The sequence below is a fragment of the Apteryx rowi genome, unplaced genomic scaffold, assembly GCF_003343035.1.
Source record: "Apteryx rowi isolate R43461 unplaced genomic scaffold, aptRow1 scaffold_31, whole genome shotgun sequence".
NCBI lineage: Eukaryota > Metazoa > Chordata > Aves > Apterygiformes > Apterygidae > Apteryx > Apteryx rowi.
Window position 1 is genome coordinate 1,598,028 of NW_020449530.1, and position 22,337 is coordinate 1,620,364.

Below are 22,337 nucleotides of genomic sequence, written 5' to 3' on the forward strand. Positions count from 1 at the left end.
GATGCATTCTCTGAATGTAATATGGGTCACATTCATTTTCCAGTGTCAAGTACAACCATCTTTCTCCCACTATCTCTGGATAGTCCAGTACATAAGAGTGAGTTAGATGTCATTTTGTAGGCAGTTACATTTCTTGCCCCTGCAGCTTATTCTGAGGAACTACTGGAATTAAACACAGATGTCTGCTAAAAAGTGCTAATGATATATATGTATTGTTTTCCATGCTTTAGACTTCACTGTGAGAATAATAGGCACATTACTGTAATTGTTCTTGCAGTGTTTCCTGCAGTTTCTTGCCGCTACGTATACTCTGCAATTAATTAGATACATATGATAGTGCTGTCTATAATGTAGAGAAGCATGGAATTTTGCATTTCTCACCAGCTGTCCTTAGCTCACATGCTGTATGCTTTGGCCTGATAGTTGGATTATGCATTATGTTCTTTCTGTTCCTAAAGCCTTCTGTGGCTGTCCCCAGCAAGCGCCAAAAATGCCCTAGCTATCCAAAATGCCAGCAGTAGTTGCCACTATCAAAGATATGACCTTCTGCATTCTGACACTGCCAAGCACTCTTCTGCCATAATGTAGGGAAAGCAATGTGGAATGAGTAAAGTCACTTCTTAGTGCTCAACTTAAGTATGCTCAGGTACTATAATAATGAATGCTGCACAAATATTTGGATGCAGCTTCATAGGTACTTTTATGCTGCTTCACCTCTGTGAAAAGAAGCAGGGCATGGACCACACTGCAGCCCACTGATCAAGCTGTGACTAAAATGCTTATGAAATATTGAAAGAAGATGACAAGTATTATGGTTTCCACTGTATGTTTTGGGCTTTTATGTATTGAAATGACTTGTCAGTCATATGTAGACTCATCTAAGAAACATTAACCGGTTGCTGTTTTATTCTTTTTTTAAACAGTAGTTCAGAGTCTGAGATGGAGGAGGAAGATGAGGAAGAAGATGATGAACTACTGCAACCTCAGCAGCCCCCTTCAGACTTGGGTGGTGTGCCATGGAAAGAGGCTGTGCGAATCCATGCCCTCCTGAAGGGAAAGAGTGAAGAAGAGATTGAGGCCGAGGAGAATCTTGAGATTGAAGACAAAGAGGGAGAATATGATGAGGAGGAGGAAGACGAAGAGGAGGAAGATGAGCAGTCTAGCGAAGGTTAGACAGATTGATTTGTCCTTTCTTTCTGCTAGATGGGAGTGAAAACAGAGCTGAGTACTTGCAATACAGAATGAAAAAGATTTGCCTTGGAAATCTTGCTTTCTCCTTTCACTTTCATGTTACTTTGATTTTTAGGGAGTTATTGTCAAGGAAAGTTTTAGGTGGATTGTTCTGGATACAGAAGATCTTTCCCCACAGGGTAGTTACAGCATTATTGACAACACAATATGCTTCCCATACACCATGCCAACATGTGCAACTCACAGCTTTGTGACAATGCATTGTTTTATTGTTGTTTATTATTATTATTGGGAATTGGATTTGAATGTGCCCTTTGTTCTTTGGCAGCAAGAACTGGAAGCATTGTGGAGGCAGTGTTTTCAGTTTTGCAGGGTGCCTCATCCAGAGGTGGTCCCCTACAGCTAACGCCAACGCATCCCAGAAGCTGCTTCCACCTCTCCTTATTTAAAAGAAGGTCTTGAGAAGACAGGGAGTTCAGGTTGTTCTCATTTTAGCTCTGAGGGATTTCTGCAGGAAATCTTAGAGAAACACTCTTTCCCCTGCATTTGTCTCAGTCATCTTAATGCAAAGCTTGTGTTAAGAATATACATGTTTTCAGCATTTCACCACCATTCCAGATTTCTTATTAATCTTGTCTTGTACCTTCATTTCCCTTTTCTGAAGACTATCAGACTCCAAAGAGCTTCTTTGTAAAGGTCTTTGGCCTCCTTGTATGAGCAGAGGTCCAGTTACACTGAGTCTTAGCGGCGGTTTTGTTCATGAACTCAACAGGCTGCTCGGCTACTTTTTCAGCTTAGGAATAGTTGAATAGCTTCCATAGCTGAAGCCTATGAAAGTCGAGACTGCTTTTTAAGTATGGTAACCTGAATGTTGTGTGTTTCGTCTGCTAAATTATGGCGTTCTCAGACAGCCGTTGTTTCTGTCAAGCAGAGTTTTCCTGTCAGGCACATTGAATACAGTGGGAGTAATACTCACTGGATTTCCAGACAGTTCTTTCTTTCTGATTCTGTACTTTCTTTCTCTCTCTCCATTGCTTGTGTGTGCACACGTGTGTCTGGTGTTATATATGGATGTGTGGTTCCCTCTGCTGTAGAGGGAGAGTATTGCCCTTGGGAGAGAGAGCTGCAGCAAGGCCTCTGGCTTCAACGTCTCTCAAATGAAGAGGACACGGGTACATTTAAAGGTACCCATATACCATTTCCACTTCCATTTCCCCTAAGTAGGGGGGAGTGTTTTAAGGAGCAGGTCCCACATGAGAAAATTTTCTCTTTTATGCAGTTGCTTTACCAGCTCTCTCAAAACTGATTCAATAGCTATTGTTATCTTTAGCTCCTGATCCAGTTGCTGTACTTCAGGTCTGGCATCTCTACTGATTTTAGGGAAAAGGTAAAGCTGCCAAATACTTCAGGATATCTCAAAATCCTGATCAGTCTGCTACTATAATGTGCATGAACAGTGAACCCCACATATTTAGGACATTTCAGATTTGTTCCATAGAGGCTGATTGCACCTGTGCAATATGTCAGACACACTGGACACATCTGAACTACTGCATTTAGATTGCCTGTGTGAGCAAACCTGCATTTTTTGTTACTGTCCTTTGTGAATGTGTGTCTATGGGGAGAGTCTGTTGGGGAAGCTAATCAAACTCTGGAGATCCTGAGATTTTTCAAAGTCACAAAATGGACATGAAGATAATCTGGGCTTCCAATTTAACTAGTTGTGCTGTTTTCCATAATGAATTTTGCTGCAATTTATTTCTGATGGTTGCTTTTTTGAAGCATTTGGTCCTAATAGCTTGTTAATCCCTTATTCACTCAATGTGGTTCATTAGAGCCAGAATACATGAGAAGAAAATTCAAAGGCCTTCATACAGGTAAGAGGGCACACCCAGTTGTCAAACTACATACTTTGGGACTTACAGTTGTAACCACTGTAGCTTAGCATCTGTCATATTTATGAAACAATAAATCTGAGATATTATATTTTTCCCAATTTAACTTTTCTGGTGGAAAGGTTTAGAAGTAGTAGCAGGATGGCTGAAGAGCATAAATGAAGAAGCTTTCCTGTGTTTTAGTTGCCAGTTTGCTTTAGACCTGGCTTCTAAGAAGTTGATTCATGGGTGGCTTCACACTGCGTTAAAAGTTAAATGTTGAGACTGCCCATTTCTTATTAAGTGCTGGTAAGTGCTAAAGTAAAACTAGAGGGGGAAACTACCTATCCTATTAAAGCAGAACAAATGTCTAGCTTCCTGCAAAGCTGTAGTAGGCAGCCGTGGGGAAGGCCATACCAGCTGTCATTTGAAATTCTCAAGCATTTATAACTCAAAGAAATCTTAGGTTTGCCTAAGCAAACAGCAGTCCTTCACAGTTGACTGTGCTGTTTAAACTGCAGTTTACATATTAAAAAAGCTGAACAGGGCCTATTTCCTAATCAAAGCCCAGGCCTCTCTATAGAGTTTTGGGGGTTGACTACAGGTGTGTATGTTACACTGGTCTAAATCCCAGACAAATCCATGTTAAAAACATGCAGATCATGTGGGACCTGCTCTTTTTGAGCCTTGCTGATTGACTATATACTTTGCAGCCATTGCTGGCAAACCTAAACCTTTTAACACAAAATTTTGCGTGGGGATGCAAATGCTAACTCTACTCATCTTGGGGCCTGCATGTGAGTGCTTTGGTATGCGGTGAGAAAAACCCAGATTCCTTTTCCTGCAGGATGTCAAGTAGCTCTGGTTAGACCATGTTTTTGTGCTGATTGATATGAAAACTTTCTGATGAGGTAATGGGGAAATAAAGCTGCTAAATATGTGGCTAAATTGTGAATCCTACTCTGCATTTGAGTTTGTGTGTCTGATCTCTTTTCCCCTTTAATAATCACCTGGTGATTCTGTCCTTCCTGCAGTTTCTTCTGCCTGTTTATTCTGCAGTTTTAATGCCAGCTATCATACCCAGTCATTCTTGAAACCGAAGTCCTAAGCACTGTTACATCTGGGGGGAACATTGCTAGGAGAGAGGAACTACATTAAAACAGGACATCAGGAATTGATGAGTATGGCTGCTGAATGCTGCTTATGTTTCTTGTTTCCTTCTGACCACTAATCCAGCATATGAAAGTCTAATTGCTTTTGAGTTCTAAACTGCTGAAGTAGTGGTTTACTATACACAGTGATAATCTGCCCATGAATATTGACTTAACTTTATAAAGTGGGCATTTTACTATTCAGTACAAGTTGTTTGCTTTTGAAGACTGCTCCCTCTGCAGATACTGAACGCCTTGGTCACTACAGAATGAGGTATTTAATTATGGGTAAACAAAACCTGAGTTATAGTCCTGTAGCAGGTAACAATAGAGAAAGGGTCTATGAAGATAATAGACTCGTCTCAGGGAAAGATGCTTTCAGCCTGAGTATTCTGCAGCAGTTGAGTAAATTGCTTATCAGCTGCTTTCCTGTTTATGTAGGCAAGTGAAGGAGCAATAATGTAATTCCTTTGAAACAAATTCCTTTTTGCAAAGGGAAATCTTTGTCGGGAGGGGATAAGTCATAAGGAAAGTGTTGATACTACTCAGAAAGCACTTCTGCCCTTTAAACAATCCAGTTAGTGCCAAATAGCAGGAGTCCATAAGAGTGTTTAATTATTAAAGCAAGTGTGTGCCCATGTGTGCATATGCACATACACATAGACCTGAAACTGTGAGATCCGACGTGTAATTTAATTCACAAAGAAAGATTTACCTGACATAGAAAGGAATACTTAACCAGATAGTAGGGAATGAAGATCCTTTTGTTTTGGTGCATCAAACTACAATGCAGATTGTCCCTTGCCTTTAACAGCAAGGTATGTTTGGCAGTAGTCATGTTGAGTAGGCTAAAGGTTCTGGAAATTTCTGTTAAATTGGTATTTACCTACCACATATCTGTTGGACACCAGAAAATGTCTTTCATTTCAGTGAAGCTGCTTGCAATAGAGATAATCTATAATGAAGTTTTTAATAGCATCTCTTTGCCTTAGGAATGGAATTATTGAGCTTTGATGTGGAACATGAGGAGTGGGAACCTCCTGTATTGATGTATGCGTGCACATCCAATGCTGAGCTTTTTCTGTCTGTCTTGCAAACTGATCTTAGTCAGTAATATTTTCTTTTCTTCTTTTCATATTTCTTTTCCTGTGATGTGTTACTTTTCCTTTCCACTGTTCTCCCACCTTTTCCTCCCTGTCCTTCATCCCACCCTGCCTACATCCTGGTCTGCCATATCCTCGATCTGCTAGCTGGAAACCTTAAACTGCAGCAGATTGTAAATCCGGTTGATCCCTTGGAAATCCTGGCAGATGTGCACTGGACACACATCCGTGAAAAAGAGGAGGAGGAAAAAATGGTCCCAGCCTCAAAGTCCTCCACCTCCAGAGGTAATCTCCCCCTGCACTGTCAGTTCCTAGATGACGATTGCAGCTGTTTAACTCTGTTGCTTTTGCACCCTTTCAGAGCAGTGCTCTTCAGAAGGGGCGGTAGTGATTCAAAGGAGCTACTTTCTGAAATTGCAGTTGGTTAAATATTTTGCTTTTCAGATCAGGTTCTGCTTAAAATGGCTACTTTCTCAGCTCAGTGGCTTTGTGACTTCTGACCCATTCGCGTACCTATTTTGACTCCACAGCATTCTTCCTCACTGCAGGAATGGTTTACTAGTGCTAGGCATCGGCCCTTGGTAACTGACTTCAGGGGAAGTACTAGAAGCTGTCATGTGCTTTTTTTGGCAATGAGGATTCGACACCCAGGAAAGCTAAAGTGGGCTGTTGTGTAGTACATGCATTACAGTGAGAGACTGAACAGGGCTGGCTTCTGTACTGATCATATTTCTCTACTGCTGCTTTTCAAATGGTGTAACTGCAGCTGGTATTATCAGGGAAGGACGGAGTTCAAAGGTAGTTAAGATTTGACAGTATATGTGTTTTTTAAAGCAAGGTGTGATCTTTTTGAGTTGCTGCTTACTTAAAGGAAAACTTTGGAGGGGGAAAAATGCCAAAATTCTAGCTATCTTATAAACACCTTCCGGCCATCCCTACTGAGCTGACCTCTGTACCAGACCCCTTTCTAGACTATATCACTGGGTGTCAGAAGGTAAGTATGTCATATGTGCTTTACTTACCCGGAAGCCCAAGCTTAAAAAAGAGTTAATGTTGCTGATTTAGTAAGTGGTGGTCTTCTATGAAAGTCTATAACAAACCACTGTGCCGGAATCGTGGAGAGAATAAGTGTGCTGTGTGAAGGGGTTTCTTTTACAGTAAATGTAAAATTAGGCTCATGACTGATCTGTATTTAAAAAAAACCCAAAAAACTAGGACCTTATCTCATGTTGCCTGATCTTATTCCATGCAAGATATTTTTTTTTAAACCTTAACCTTTTCCCCATACTTCTGGCTGGCCTTTTTTTAGATCCTAGTCCAACTTCATACATAATTACAGTTCAGTTAGGCTATGTTTATAATTGCAGTTTGTAGAATGCACTTGGATTTTCTGGTGTGAAATCTGCTCTATATGAGTAAGAGATCAGTATTTCCTTCCCACTGCAATGATAGAAATGGACCCTGTTCCACTGTCTGTAGCATTCAGTATTCCTTAAGTGGTTGCTTAAAATTTAAGAACCCTAAGTAAAAAATGATAACATGGTTTCTTAAGCTTACCACAGTTAAGGTTCATATAGCTTTTGCTTGAAGGTCTATGGCACTATAATTTCTGATTTTTTCTTCTAATTTTTATTTTCTGATTCCTACCTTTCCATTAGTACAGCTGCCAGCAAAATAAGGGAAAACCTGTGTTGATCCTTCCAAATTGATTTTGCAGTCTTTCCAGCTTCTTTTGGGTAGCAGGCAGTATTTCCTTCCCTTTCCCTCAAACTAGGCCAAACTAGGAAAATCTACTGACCAATAGATAGCTGCTTCATTTACACTGTAATACAGTACAGGCATGTACAGGCATATCAGCAGTTTGTTTATAAAACAACTGTTGCAAATATGTACTTGTGGATATGCCATAAATTTTCAATCCAAGTTTGATAGACACATTTGTTCCTGGCTGAGCTGTGTTCTGTCATATGAGCTCATTCAGAGAGCTCCTCAGAGGAGCAGCTGGAGGTAGGGTTTGATCTGGAATAACATGGCTGAAACGCTGAAGTCTCTCTCGTTCTGTTTTAGGAGTTCTTCCTTGTCTGGTAGCATTCAAAGCCAGGCAGTGCAGATTCTGAAATGCTGTGGCTGACAGATTCTATCTCATTGCTCAGCTCTTTCATCTATTAATTTCCCTCCTGTACGAAATTTCAAGCTGAATATGGCAGTAGCAACGTGCTAATCAGATGCTAAGAACTGTGTTTTTCTTACATTACCATCTGTATTTCCTCTAACATCACAGATCCTAAAAGAAGATTTGGCCCTGGGCATTTGTATGTTATCTTACTTTACATCCCAAGCCTGTAATCAATTGTTTAACATCTTGTAGGTTTTATTCCTGTATTTGCTACTGAAAATTTTCCCTTTTGTCACATTTCACTTTTAGACACTTTCTGATGGTCTAATTTTGATTTCTTATAATTTATTGTTTTTTAAATTCAGCATCCGACCTTCCCTCCGTACGCCGTGAGGCGGTACAGGCGTGGCTGGAGACGGTCCCTGGAGGTAGTTTGGTGATGTTCTATGTATTCCAATGCACAATAACCCTGCCCATCTCTTCTCCATGCCTTCAGCAGCTGAGCTGGTACTTAACCCTGGAACTTATGGCCCTGTCGCTACTGCATGACTGGAAGTGGAGGGAGGGAGGAAGGGGGAGTGTGCATGCATGCCTTGCTCGGACAGTCCATTCTTGCATGAACTGGACATTTGTTGTAACCCTTTGGAAGGCAGGCCAAACAGAGAGGTTATCTTTGATGTAATAAAGTAGTAGGAGGAATCTGGCTGAGTGTTTTGATTTGCTTTATGAACAGAAGAGTAGATCAGTTGTTCTCCCCCCAGCTCCTTGACTAAAAGAATGTGGGGCTTTCTTGCAACTGAGAAGTTAAGTGACAGAGAGTGCTTGAAGCAATTATAATTATCTGAAGCAATTGCAAATTCTAGCTATCTTGTGAAGAAAGCAAGAAAGAAAAGTGAGGTTTAAGCTGGGATCTTTAGCAATAGTGATGACTGTTGTGTCTCCTTTGACTTGGAGTTCATGTTATTTAGGAAACTGAAGGAGAGCTGAAGGGTGGTAGAGTTCAGTTGCTTTCTTTAGTTGGTCCTCTAAGCTCTATTGCAAAACCGATGAGTGTGAAGATTCTGGGATTAGRGTAAGGGAGTCAAATTCTGTAAAGCAGTGAAAGTGTCTAAGTCAGTGGAACGGGAGTAGTTCATGGATATGTAGTTGACCTATGGCTATGTTGCTTTGGCACATCAGAATAACTAGCTCACCTATACAACTTTGCTTCTGTTGCTGCTTTGGCAAGGCAGCAGTGTTTACAGGATGGCTGTACGTGATGCAGTCTGCTCATGGCTGCTAGCTGATATGAACGAAGTGCTAAACCCAGTTTCTGGCTGCCATAGTGTGTAGCTTCTGAGTTATTGTGTGACAGCTTTTGGCCTCTTGCTCCTTATCCTAACTGCGTATACGTATATGCACAGTATATGTATCATATAATCAGCCACTTGCAAGCTCTCCATGTCCCTCAAAATGGGATCCCCCTTGCACCAAGTTGTTACTTATCTATGCATCCATAAAATCTTTTGTTGAGTTTTATATACCATATATATATGTGGTATATATACCATATATATATATACACCATATATATATTTTTATATATCTAAAACAGTTGATTTTCTCTTCTCTCTTAAACACTCTGTATGTGAGTCATGTCACCTCATGGTTTCTGCATCAGAAGACACACATGTACATAGTAATACCATATATCCCTATCATCAGAGTTACATTTTTCCAAGTTTTGGTTAAGGTTACTCACATTTCGTGTTACCTTAAAACCATCCTATGACATTATTGTTTTCAAAATAGCATTAGCTAGAGCATACCTAAGCAACAATCAGACAGAGGCACAGTTTGGTTTTGTTCAGTACATCTATAAATGCCCTTGTGGGAAGACCAGCCTTTACTACTTGACTCAGTTTCCTACGTCTCCTGTGCTCTAGAGCTGTAAGATTCTGGATTTTATAAGCCTCCGACCTAAGGGAGTAAGCCAGTGCTTTATCACGCTTAGGTATAACTGCCCTTTCACAACAGTTTACAGAAAATAAATTAACTCATATGTTTGTCTGTCTTGATACTACAGAAGGGAAAAGCATAGAATAAAATAAATTCTCAGGCTGAAGGAAGAAGACAAACCACCCACCAAAGGCTGTATTTTGAAATAAGCAAAAACCTGGGTTAGAGGAAGAGGAGACACTATAAGACCTCAGTTTTAGGGATAGTTGTTTTTTTTTTAAGATTGGCATAATTAATAAGTGGTTCTAAAGGCCACATCTTCACTAGTAAATAAAAAGGTCTGGGACCCACTCTCTGAATCTGAAGAAAGCTGCCACAGCGTGGCTTGCACCCATATGGCTAAAACCTTTTTATCTTCCAGAATCGGCGGGGCTGCATCCAGACTGCCTATAAGAAACATACTGTAGCCCTACCATGGCAACTAACTGCCAGGAGCCCTCCTACCAGTTTAGCAACAGAAATGACAGTATGGCACTGCATGTGTTCAGGTCTGGAGACTCTCACTGCTTAGTTTACTGGTATAGGTGTGACCAAGGAAGTTATAAATACACCTGTTATCATCATTTAGGACCAGATACTATGCGTATCACCAACAAATTTCTAGTAAATCACTCAAAACAGTAGAGCTGGGAAAAAGTGTAATAAGCTGAGAGTTAGTAGAGGGTTTTTTTAGGTTTTTAAGTATCATTTAAAAATGAAATGTAGACCCACACAGCTGGGTCCTCCTCCTGTAATTAAATGTTGTCACAGGTGCTATTCTCAAATGCCCATTTTAGTGTTATAAATTCAAGAATCTTGTCTGTATGTTGACCCTACAAATCAAATCGTGGTCTCTAACAACAAAGGAAAGTTTGGAATGCATCTTTTTATTTACTTAAAAATATTTCAATTCATCTGGGACCTAGTTATTTGTACAACATATCAAGTCTCTCAGACTGTTTTACCAAAGAATACTGTAGCCGCACAGAGTTAAACATTTTCCAAATGTAATAATGATCAATCCTAAAGCTAGACTCTTTGCCTCTGTCTTACACCCTCAAAAATCTGCTTCAGTTTCTCTATGAACAGTTGTGGTACATTGTGAGATTTCAGTTTTCAACTAATATGCATATGCTATAAAGTGATGGTAACTGTTCTGTTGTGATAAAGAAAAGAAATCTTGCTGAAAAAACAGTAAACTATTCTGGTTTGATGTCCTCCCAGTCCCCTTCTCACTGAATTTTTCACAAGGCCAGTGGCTCAGAAAAGTCCTGGCTCTCTTCATTGCTAATGTCTTGGAGACTCCCCAAAGGCAGGCACTCTGATTTCTTGGAGTCTGAAAATATCATTTGACCGTATATGTCTTTCCAGCTGACACACTTCAGAATTCCTTGTTTTCATAGTAATTGATAAATATTTCCACTAGGGACATTTGGTGCAATTTAATGTTGAACCTTTTCACTGTGTAGGTTTTTCTTTTTCTTTCTCAATATTTGAATATATTCTAGCTCCATGTGAGGATAATGAAGTGGAGGATGAGCTGGGCACAGAGCCTGCAGACACGGAAGGGCAGGCAGGTGAAGAGGGAGACACAGGTGCAGAACTGGATGATGGTAGGGTACCACCATGCGTTGTTTAAACCTCACTATATGAACAAAATCATACTGGCAAATACAAATACTGGCAAAAGCAAATGCTTTGTACTTAAGCCTGATCTTATTTCTAGTGATGCAGGAAGGAGTTCATTGCAGATAGGCAAGGTCGAACCAGGGGTGAAAGACAAATAGGAACCGAAAAACCTCAATGCCATGGGTTGTAGAATAAATTTTTGCATTCCTCTCAACATCTACTGAGTTAGAGGGCTCAGTCTGGTGTCCTTACTCAGTAATTAATCTTGCTGAATAATTTAAATAGAAGTAAATTTGTGAAAAATCTATGGTATTGTGGCAAAAAATCTTCCCTTCCAAATGTAGAAAGAACTGCATACCTTAGAAAACATTGAAAATTTTCCAGAAAACTGAGAAGGTGTAACTTCAACTACTTAGTTATTTATTTAATCATCCATCACTTACTGATAAACGGCTCTAATTAACACATAATAAAGGAGGAAAACATCTGGGTGTTCAAGTTGTGACAGTGATAAGCACCATGTGAATAGAGAGGATTATGAAAGATTTTGAAAATAAACAGATGTCCTGATGGACTTGTATCCAAGATCTCTTTTTTTTTCCCCCCATCCATATAATTAATGATCAGATGACATCGCATCTGATGCAGAGGCTGAGTTTCGCTTACATCGAGGTGATGTAGAAGAGCCAGAACTGAAAGTCTCTGAAGATGAAGAAGATGAGGAAGATGAAGAAGGAACAGAAGATGCTTCTTGCAGTGTGACAGAAGGTGGACACTTGAATGGTTGTAACTTGCACTCTGGATAGTCTCTATATTTATTAGATTTGTTAAGTTGGACTGTCAGAGAAGACAGTCTTTTGGATTTGAACCATCTCACTGCTCTCAGTGGCACAGTGTGTGCTTGCATTAACATTTTGAGAAGGGTATTCTGAATCCATTAATTACAGCTTCCTACAGCGTGTGAGAACCCATGTTACTGCTTTTCCGTGTAGAAGTTTTTGTGTAACAAGCTTGCACCAATTTGGGCATTTGCAAAATTTTGGCTAGGTTCTGGCTGTCCGATGTAGAATTTGTAAAAGGCTAAGAAATTTGTCACCATGTGCTGTGTGTAACAAAAAAAAAATTACAATATTAGCAGTCTCATTTGTTTTCTGAAACATACTTTTGCTTTCCCTAGATCCATGCAAGCCATCCATCCTTATCCAGCCAGCTAATGACAGTGTTCTTCCTCTGTCTCCTGTTGATAGTCCCAAAGCAAAACAAACAGAGGTAAGAATGGGAATCTTAGATGCTCTCTACTTACTTCCTGTAGTTCAGTAGAACAGTTTGTCAGATGAGCTAATACAGGCTGACAGCAGTGGTCTTTCCTGCTTCTTTGTCTCTATAATTTATGTTGATCTTGAAATCTGACTTTGTTTAATCTGAAAAAATAATGTGCTATCTTTCTTCCCAAACTTCAGAGTGTAGTGGCTCATCAGTGCACAAGTTCCCATCACAAAGTCAAAAAAGATTTATATAGAATATTTTAATTTCAATGTACAGCTAACAGGAGTTGTATATTTTATACATAATGCATGAGGGGAGCCTCGGTAAGGTGTTTTCTGTTTGTTTATCCTGGTTTGGTTATGTTTCTTGTATAAAAATCATCTTCTGTACAGTTGCAATTCAAAATTATATTTGTATACACTTAGGTAGCAGTAACCAAAGTGGTGCTTATTTATTGCAGAGTAACAATATATTTCAGCTCAAGAAAGTGAGACATGTCAATTATTTACTGTCACGTTGCCTGCCTTAGAGTTGGCTTGCAAGCTTACTATGGGTGCAATGACTGTTGTGTAAGAGCAGGAAGCAAATGACCCTTAAAATGTTCAATTGAAACATTTTTCCCCAGTGTTTATTTATAAGGAATCATTAAAAGATTAGAGTTTCCTAGAGAGTTCAGCATTAATCCAGGTTGCTTGTATAGTGGACAGATTATGAGATAAGGTTAGTCTGCTGGCAACAATTGCTGAACAGCATTCACTCTCTGTTAAAATCAAGATTTTTTTTTTTCTAGGCCCATCTAATGATTCCATTAGACATCGTTACTGTTTATATCAGGATAGCATCCAGATGCAGCACTCAAGACCTGGGCATTCTAATATGTGTCATACAAGCACACAGATAGAGAGGTTCCTGCTCTAATGATCTTGTGTCAGTTAAACCAAGCTTCGTGCATTTAAAAGAAAGCCTGTGCAAAATATGTCATTGGAAAGAATAATAACAGAACTCATTACGAGGAGTTCCCTGCCAAAGGGTTAAATTGTAAAACAAAGAAATGCACTATTGAGTAATACGGCAGCCTAGATGTAGGAGATGAAAACCCAGACTCCTCAGACCATTAAGGGGCAAGGGAATTGCAGCCTAATTTACTCCTAGAAGAGAAAGCACCCCTTGCTTTAAGAAACCATGTGCTTAAAGCAGGCACTAGCCAGCACAAAGTGCTGTATTGATGAGAGCTGGAGAGACTTATATCAAATTTGTGAGATAAGGAACCACCATAATATACATAGTTGGGGATGGGAAGAGAGAGCAGGAAAAGATAGAAATGGATTTCTGGAACTTAGCACGCTTTTTCTTCTAAAAATTAAATTTGCCTTGTTGTCATGTACAAAGGACAGTTTATACAATAGAACAGAGAAATACCTGATGTACCTGAGAAATACTTGTTGTAAAGTCCTAAGTGGCGTTCCAGGCCTGGGAAAGGGATGCCATATGTGGGTTTTTTCATATTTTGATTCTTGGATTGTTTCCGTATTGCTAACTTCCCTTGATAGCAACAAAAATGGAACAACATTCCAATGTGCCTAGTGACTATTAATAATTCTTTTTTTTTTCTCATTTTTGTAGGATGTAAAAGATCCCCTTGCTGCAGTATCCCGTGCTATAAAATCTACAGAGACACGCTTTTTTCCTGAGCCTTTCATTCTTGAGGAAGGACCAAAGGATGAAATCCCAAAAGACAGGAAAGTTAAGAGCCCTTCAGTGCCAGTCTCTCCAGTATTATCCCAGCCAGTTGCATCACCAGAAGCCGTTGCACCTACATCACCAGCAGAGTCTCAGCCAGCAGCATCGACATTGGCTTCATCCCCAACATCTGCTCAAACACCTATCTGTTCACAGCCTTTGCCTTCTACTGAAGCATCCATTCCATCCCCAATGGAGCCTCCAGTATGTTTCCAGCCTGTCCCAGCCTTAACGTCTACTCCTCTGGCCAAACTGGTCCTAAGGAGCCAGGATAGTGAGGTGGAAAAATTGGGGAGCCCTACTACTGCAGAAGAAGCCCTGAAACGGAGTAATCTTGTAGAAGAGTTCTGGATGAAGAGTGCTGAAATCCGGAGGAGCTTAGGCCTCACCCCAGTAGACAGAAACAAACACTCAGAGCCAAGTTTGACTGTATCTGCCCTTGAGACAACTCCTCTAAAGTCTTTTAATACTGAGAATGCTTCAGGGGAGGAGAGGATCCATCTTGTGAAACCCCAGCCTGCCCTGAGAAGGCAGGGACTGTCCAAGTTAGAAAACGAGCAGATTTCTCTGCTCACTCCAAAATCTCCATCAGAAAAAGATCTGAAGAGTTCCAATGAAGTAAGGAGAGATGTATCCAGCAGTTCTGGACTTGGCCTTCAGGAGAGTTCATCTAACATGAGAACACTGGCTAGCCAGAGCTTCAACACTTCTGACTCTACCATGCTTACTCCTCCTTCAAGTCCACCTCCACCACCTCCTCAGGATGAAGAACCAGCCACTTTGCGTAAAAAGAGGCATCAAGCAATTTGGCAGAATGAGGTTGAAGCCAAGTCACCTCCAACACCAGCATCAACACCTCCTGCTCTCCCACGCAATGAGCCAACCTCTGCTGCCAAAGAGTCAACCCAGGCCAAAAAAGAAGACGTGCGGAAGTCTTTTGCAGAGAGTGTAGATGAGATTCCATTTGCTGATGATGTAGAGGACACATATGATGAGAGGACAGAGGACACAAGCCTTCATGAGAAGTTCTTTACACCTCCTACCAGTAGGCCAAGGCCAGAGAAACCGCTTCTTTTGCCCTTGGTCAAAGAAAATGGTGGTCCACCCTCAATGGAAGGAGGGGTTAACCAAAAGAAAAGAGTGCTACCTGGAATTTCTCCAGAAGCCAAGGAACTTGCTGAAGAAAGAATGAGAGCCAGAGAGAAGTCTGTCAAGAGCCAAGCACTACGTGATGCCATGGCTAAACAGTTGTGTAAGATGAAAGATATGGAGATGGCTGCAGCTGCTGCTGCTGGGGCTGCAAGGGCACGAAAGGCATCTTCCATGCCCTTGAAGACCAAAGAGTTGTTTTATGACTCTCCAAAGCATTTGGCCTTGAAAATAGCAGAGAGCTCCACACTAAAACATGATGCTGCTAGTGAAAAGTTCTCCACTCCTCCTGCTGATGTGGCTGGCCCTGAAGGGTCCATCACCTCTTCAGAAAGCTCCAGTGGAAAGAGTAAGAAAAGAACTTCTCTTTTCTCCCCTCGTAAGAACAAAAAGGAGAAGAAATCCAAAAATGACAGCAGGCTTTCTGACAAATCTAGTGGTGGGACAGAGGAAGCAACAAAAACTAGATCATTATGGAAGTCTGTTTTTTCTGGGTATAAGAAAGACAAGAAGAAGAAGACTGATGACAAATCCTGCCCAAGCACTCCCTCAAGTAGTGCCACTGTGGATTCTGGCAAGCACAAGGCTTCTCCATTGGTTACAGCAGCAGGTATAATTGATATGTGCCTCTATACTCTATAGTTTTACTACAGCTAGGAATCCCTGAAAGTAAATATGGCTCTTTGTGCTAGTGTGCAGCATGACACTGCTCTCCCTTTCTAACGTGCATATCAGGATGAATACTACAGAGTGGAATTGTATGCTTGTGTATTTGCAGAGTTAGTTTATATGGCAATGAAAAAAAAATGGATTCTTAAATAGAAGGTTCACTCTTTGTATATACAAGACATATCTGTTTTCTGCCTTAGACTGACTTGAGAAAGAAGTGTTGTTTGCTGGAATCAGGCATTTATGATGTTTCATCTTTATTTTAAATCTGATTGTCATCTTTCTCTTTGGTGGTTTGTTCTCTTTCTTTTGATCTGGCACCATGGATGCTGATGATTACAGAGAGACATTCTTCTGTGTTTTCAGTGATCTGGCAATTCTCTACTGATCTAAGAAGTGGGGATTCTGAGGTCATGTAAATTTCTCACATGTCATCAGGTGCAGGCAGACATATTTAATGATAACTTGTGATAAAGTAAATAAGTTAGCCAAAAACATAATCGAAAGCAGACATGTAACATTTCTCTGGCCTTGCACAAATAGTGAAAATGGTGCCTGCTGCTGTCACCCAAATTCTGTATCTATCCATAAGAGAACTGATACAGCAGAAAGGGAGAGTCATGACCATTACTTCTAACACCATTTGCAGAAGGTGATGCTCTCTTAGAATGAAGCTTCTAATTAATACTGATCATTTTTGGAGTGATACTTTTCTGGTCACTATATAATCCTGGTTGAAGCAGCTGAGAATGGTGTGAAGGACTAAGTATTTTTGAAGTTTAATCAAATAAGTTATCCACTGACTTCTTAAATGTTTCCAGAGAGAAATGGACTGTCATAATTGCCATTTTTCTAACTTCATTTTTTTATTCCTGCCTCCTCAGATTTGCAGCTCCGTCGACACCTGAGTTTCTCAGAGGACTCTGACCTCTCCAGTGATGATATTTTAGAACGTTCCTCCCAGAAGTCCAAGCGAGAGGTAGGCAGATGGGGAATGCATTTTAGATGGAGCAAGCATCCTTTAAATCATAGGCTTAGAACCACAGCAGAAATTTGATGGATTAATTTTGTCATTATTAATGTTTCTTCTGTGGAGCTGGCTTTCCTGTAAGCTGGCTGGATGATCTACCTAAAATCAGCTAGTTTCACGAATATGAGCTATTCCCTGTTGTTATATGAAGGATTTGTTGTCTCACTGAGACATTGCTTTACAACTGAATATCACAGTCTGAACAGTGATATTTTTGTCCCTGTTGTGAGCATGTCAATGATCTATACAAAACAGAAATTTAATATCAGGAGTAAATTTCACTGACTCTAATGTAATTTCACTCACTCTAATGGCAAAAAGGTACCAATGAAATAGTCCTTTTTCTTGTTGTGAGGGTCTGATTTTAGGACATTATTTTACCAGCCTCTTTGATAGATTGATCTGATAGAATTCCAAGCAAATTACAGGCAGGAATGTTACTTTGCATGCATCAAGAACATAGTCAAGACAGATCATCCACTAAAAGGTAAGCTACAGGTTGCAGTTTTGCAACTCATACAAGTTTGCTGATTTTTTCCTGGCAGAAGAGGAAGTGTACAGTCTGAATTAGTATCTTTCCTTTTTGGAGAAAAGATGAGCTATCACCCTTCTCTCTCCCCGTTTGACCATGTTCCTTTTGAAAACTTGGTGGTTCATGGGTATTTCCATATGTCTTTTCCTATAGATAACAACTGTGAAAAAGAAATACATAGCAAGCCCCTATAAAATCCCAATATATAGGGATTGGTCTTAGCCTGGTGTTCTCATTCAGGTGTGGGCTAGTATGAACTCTACTTCTTCTGAGAAAGTTGTTTCTTGTTCCTGCACAAGTTTCCCTAGCAAGTGCAGTAATATTGTGATGTAAGCCATATCAATGGCTCTCTAGCCAAATAAGTTTCACTTTAAATTGTGCTTAAAGGAAGATATTGGAGAGAACAGAAGAGAGACCAGTGAATCCCTATAAAAGCCCAGGAAAAAGATATGTTTAGTTTATTTGCAATGTGGAAAATACATGGTGATAACTAAGTGCCTAAGTTAGTTGCTTTCAAATTATTTATTTCAATTTTAGGATGGCACTATTAATGCAAAAATAGGTGGAAAAAATGTGGATCAGCTAAATTTATTATAATGGGAAAGAACCCTTCTTTCATTCCTGAGATGTTCTAAGATCTGTCTAGCAGGGTGCATGGTTTGGAGGGATAAGTAGAGATTCCATTGACCCCACAGTACACTGAGGCCTTACTGGTACTGAAAAATGAAAAATGAGTTCCTTCTGTCCCTTCCTTGTGGGGCCTGGTTCACATGTTAAAAGTTTCATGAAGAAGAGAGTATCTCAGAAAGCACTGTCACAGACACCGTGGTCTGTGCCTCCAAACTCAAACCTTTCATCCAGTGTGCGGAAATCAGTCTCAAATGCCAGGATCTAGTTGATACTTGGCTCAGATGGCAAAGGTATGGAAGTATTGCCAGTTGAAATGTCATAGGAAATACTTTCTCTGTGTGTATATATAGTGGAATGAATTAGAATACCTAACAAGGTAGAGGAAGGAGTTGATGAAACAAGTAGGAATTTTCTGAGTTTACTTACCTCTCTTTCGATCTCTCTCCCTAGTTGGTATATATTTCTTCTGAGAGGAAGATAATTTTGTTTTTATTTGGTTCCTTTTTTTCCTCTGTCTTCCCCTTCCATTCCTCCTTGCATGCCGTCAAGGCGTTTCATGAGAAATTCTGCATTTTGCAAGAGATGCAGAAGAATGAGGTACCTGTGGCTAGCAGAGGACAGGCTTGCAGTACAAGGGGTTCAGATAAGACTTTATGAAGCTGCAGTTCTGCACTGTAAGCCCTTTCAGGAGGAAGCAGAGCTTCATTAAGGTCTATGCCTGCTCTCAAACTTGGGTATACCTTGATGGTCACTTTGTTTTCTGTGCTGAGCTACTTCAATTTAAAATGGCTTTTGCAGAAAAATATCTCATCACTAACATTATGGGTGATAGGCTCAGTGGCAGGTACCTGGAATCCTAATATTCAGAATATCTCACCAGCTCTGTTGAGGTGGTACTTTCTCATTTTCTCCCATTTGCTGTTGCTGAAGTCATGTTAAGAATTTCTTTGCTCAGCATCTGCCTATTTTCTAGAGGAGTGGTTTTTGAGAATGAATATAGTTATTCAGAGGGAACAGATCTGAAAACTACACTTTCTAGTTACAATGCATCCTGTCTTAAGGATGTCAAACATTTATGCAAACCTGGGATGCTTTGCTGTCAAAGGAAATGTGGCTGGACTTTTGGATTGACAAAACTGAGTTCGTACTGATTTGAGGTGGGCTTATGTATCTTAAGTTACAAACAACCTGTTACTTTTTATGGTAAGAATTGGCTTCCTGTGTGCCACATAACTTTTATGTGAATCCCTTCTCTAAACTAAAATCCTGCTTGTGCTGCTTTTTTGGTTATTGTAGTGAGCTTGCTTTCCAGAGAGCTTGCTCTGTTTAGCCTGTCCTTTGTGATCAGCAGTGGATTAATTCAGTGTTGTTTAGTGCAGTGTCTTTCAAAAGAAGCGTCCTGTAAAGAACTCCTAGCGTAATGCTCTGTGTTAATAGGTGTTTGTCATTGCGTGTGTTTGTCATTGTTCCCGTACAATTGTGGTATTTGTGATCAGACATGCATTTGCTACTACAGGTAGTCTGCTGGTTACTGAAGTTTGCATACATGCTTAAGTTGTTCTGTGGCTTTTCATTTGTGACTGTTTTTAGTTTATTGAATGTGAAAAAGCAAAATGCTGGCTGTTACCCCAGAATGGCACAATGCCCTCTGCAGTTCATGACACAAGGAAAGTACATCTCTCTTACAGACCCTAAGTAGTCTATTTGCCTTATTTTCTGGGTGCAGTGTAGCTTATAATGTCATTGGGTAGAGAAGGTAATGACTGTTTTGTTCCTTTTCGTTACTGAGTTGAGCTACCAGAGAGAATAGCCAGAACAGAAAATCAAAAAAATATATATATAGTTTGACAATGTTTAGCTTCTGATTCAGTCAGTACTGCTGAAAATGCTACACAGTGCAGCAACACTGAGTCAGTTCTGATGCAATGTCATAATTTTAGTTCCTCGAACTCTCTGGAGATTTTCTTTTTAGACAGAGAGATTCCGTTAATGTAGGACATGTAACCCACTCTGAGCCCATCTGATATTTCTCCAGTCACAAAGCAGTGAGGATTGTGATGGTATTTAAATGCAAATGATCATTTCTATTAAGTAAAGATCATTTAAAATCATGAAATAGACAGAACTTCTAGGAGAGGTGGTAAATCAGTCTGTAAATGTATGGTAAAAAGTAATACGTGATTGGGTGAGCAGGTTCGGACCAAGCATGCCCAGCATAAGCCATTATTCCAGATTTTAAGCCAAAATGTTGTATATGCATGTACACTTACTTCTTCAATGGACATTAAATCCAATGGGTGGAGATTATAGAGGCGAAAGAATCCCTCTAGAAGGGATTTCCAGGTTGAATGCATCTTCAAAGAGGGTCCCAAACCTAATGGCCTTCAGGAGGGCACTAGAAGCTTGATTTTGTGGCGGGAGTTCCATTGTGCTTAATCAGTCTGGGCCATCTTCAGCATTTGCACAATTTTATGTTGCATTTAAAAACAGCTTTGTTTTATTACTGTGCATCTGTTTTCAATGTTGAACTGATTTTGCTTCATTTTGTATGTTGTTTTTTTTCCTTTACCATTCCCCTTTAAAGTCGATTTATGTACCACACGCCTTGGCATTCAAGAGATCATATTCGTCAAAGGTAGTGTCTCCATTCCCACTAGCTGGCCATTGTTGCATGCATGTCCCTATATTAACCCATTGAATCCATAGCTACCCATCACATGTGCACTAACATCACAAACATTGACTGTGCATGCATGAGATGTCAGCAGACATGGGCAGCAAAATCTTCATAGAGGTTGTCTACCAAAAATGCATTAAACTCCAAATTCTCTGACTTCCTAGAGTGCATGCATTTATCAGTGAAAAACAGTTTACAGCTGTACAGAACAATGTGGATGAGCTTTGAGCTTCAGAATGAATTGGGTTGCTAGGCAGTTAAATATGTATGTGTATTCTTTTTAATACTTAGAATATTATTGCAAGTGAATTGTCACACTTCAATCAGTGTCCTTCACAGTTCTTTGGATTCACTGAAATCTCAGTGAAACTGTCTATCAAGCTAAAATCAAAAGATAGAAGTTGCATTTCTATTTCAGTAATGTTGCTGTTTTCTGAAATTCTTATTGTCCTTTCTTCACAGTCCAAAAGTGTTAGGTGGGATAGGAAAGTCTCACCCTCTATGACTTTCCCTTCTGATTGGGGTGTCATTGTGGATTTTGTATTAAAAAAAAAAAGAGAGAGTAAAGCATTAACAACTTGGAGTTTTAACAATGGTGCTTGGTAACTCCCTTTCTGAGGAGTTTTGAATAGAGTTGTGGTCCTAGCTTAAACCTCTACTTACTGAGAACAATAAAACAGGGAGAGACTGATCGATGTGGCAGTGCAATAACTAGGTAAAACAAATTCAGGTTAGTCTGTATTAACATTTTGTCCTTTAACTTGACTCTCCGTGGAGAAGATATCTTTCCAGAAGTGGAAGGCATCTGTTTCCAGCTGTCCCTTAAAGCCTATGTACGTGTATGTGAGAAGAGAGTTCTTTTCTTCACTGTAGTTACAGTTGTGAAGCTTCTTTGACACTCTCAAAGTCTATGAGAGGAAGCCTGCCTAGATTACAAAACAACCAACTAATATACCTGAAAAGATACTAAACTCCATTTTCAATAACAATTTACTTATTTTTAAACTAGTCATACTGGGAGAAAAGAAGAGGAGGAAATACCTTTCTATCGCTATAAACATAGCCTTTCTCCCTTTGGATGGCTTCTGGTGTTGTGGTAGTCTAGTTTTAGTTTAGGAGTTGTTTGCTTGTTTGTTTTACACTAGCCAGTTTTGTGGGGTTGCTCTTGAGATGGGATTTCCCCTCTCCCACCAGAACATCGCTCTGCTTTCAAGTCTCTTCTTGCCTTCTTGATACATAGAAAAATTGCACAAATTTATACAGGTAGTTACAACCAGTTATACCAATATAATTCCCAAATATGGATGTTATTGCTCCAGAATAAAATGGTATATATGGAGAGAGAGGAATACCAAGATAACTGCACTGGTCTAAATTAATTTCTTAGCTTGTGCTGCTATAACTGTTTCATGTAGACATGCTTTACTGTCTTCAAGGTGACCTCTTTATATAGTCACTATTATATTGATTTAACTAAATCCGTTTGGCTAACTCCGTTGAGAAAAAGAATAAAAATGGATTTGATCTTTGTGGAGAGGTTCCATATAGCAGTGGAAATCAGGGATAGGAGATTATATAAAGTCACAGCTTTGCAGTTGGCTTA

The 22,337-nt window shown here is 39.9% G+C and overlaps 1 protein-coding gene across 4 annotated transcripts in view; it reads left to right on the plus strand.

The window, feature by feature from the left end:
• The window catches only part of MICAL3 (microtubule associated monooxygenase, calponin and LIM domain containing 3), a 134,530-nt gene that overhangs the window by 91,705 nt on the left and 20,488 nt on the right, over positions 1–22,337 (plus strand). Inside the window, exons 27-35 of one of the 4 annotated variants that reach the window (XM_026070343.1) lie at positions 924–1,168; positions 2,286–2,375; positions 5,467–5,604; positions 7,801–7,863; positions 10,921–11,025; positions 11,669–11,809; positions 12,219–12,310; positions 13,931–15,806; positions 16,750–16,844. In XM_026070343.1, the coding sequence (XP_025926128.1) occupies positions 924–1,168; positions 2,286–2,375; positions 5,467–5,604; positions 7,801–7,863; positions 10,921–11,025; positions 11,669–11,809; positions 12,219–12,310; positions 13,931–15,806; positions 16,750–16,844 (2,845 nt within the window). Of the gene's footprint in view, positions 1–923; positions 1,169–2,285; positions 2,376–5,466; positions 5,605–7,800; positions 7,864–10,920; positions 11,026–11,668; positions 11,825–12,218; positions 12,311–13,930; positions 15,807–16,749; positions 16,845–22,337 lie in introns of all 4 variants that reach the window. The other 3 variants (XM_026070337.1, XM_026070339.1, XM_026070338.1) reach the window with 3 other exon arrangements.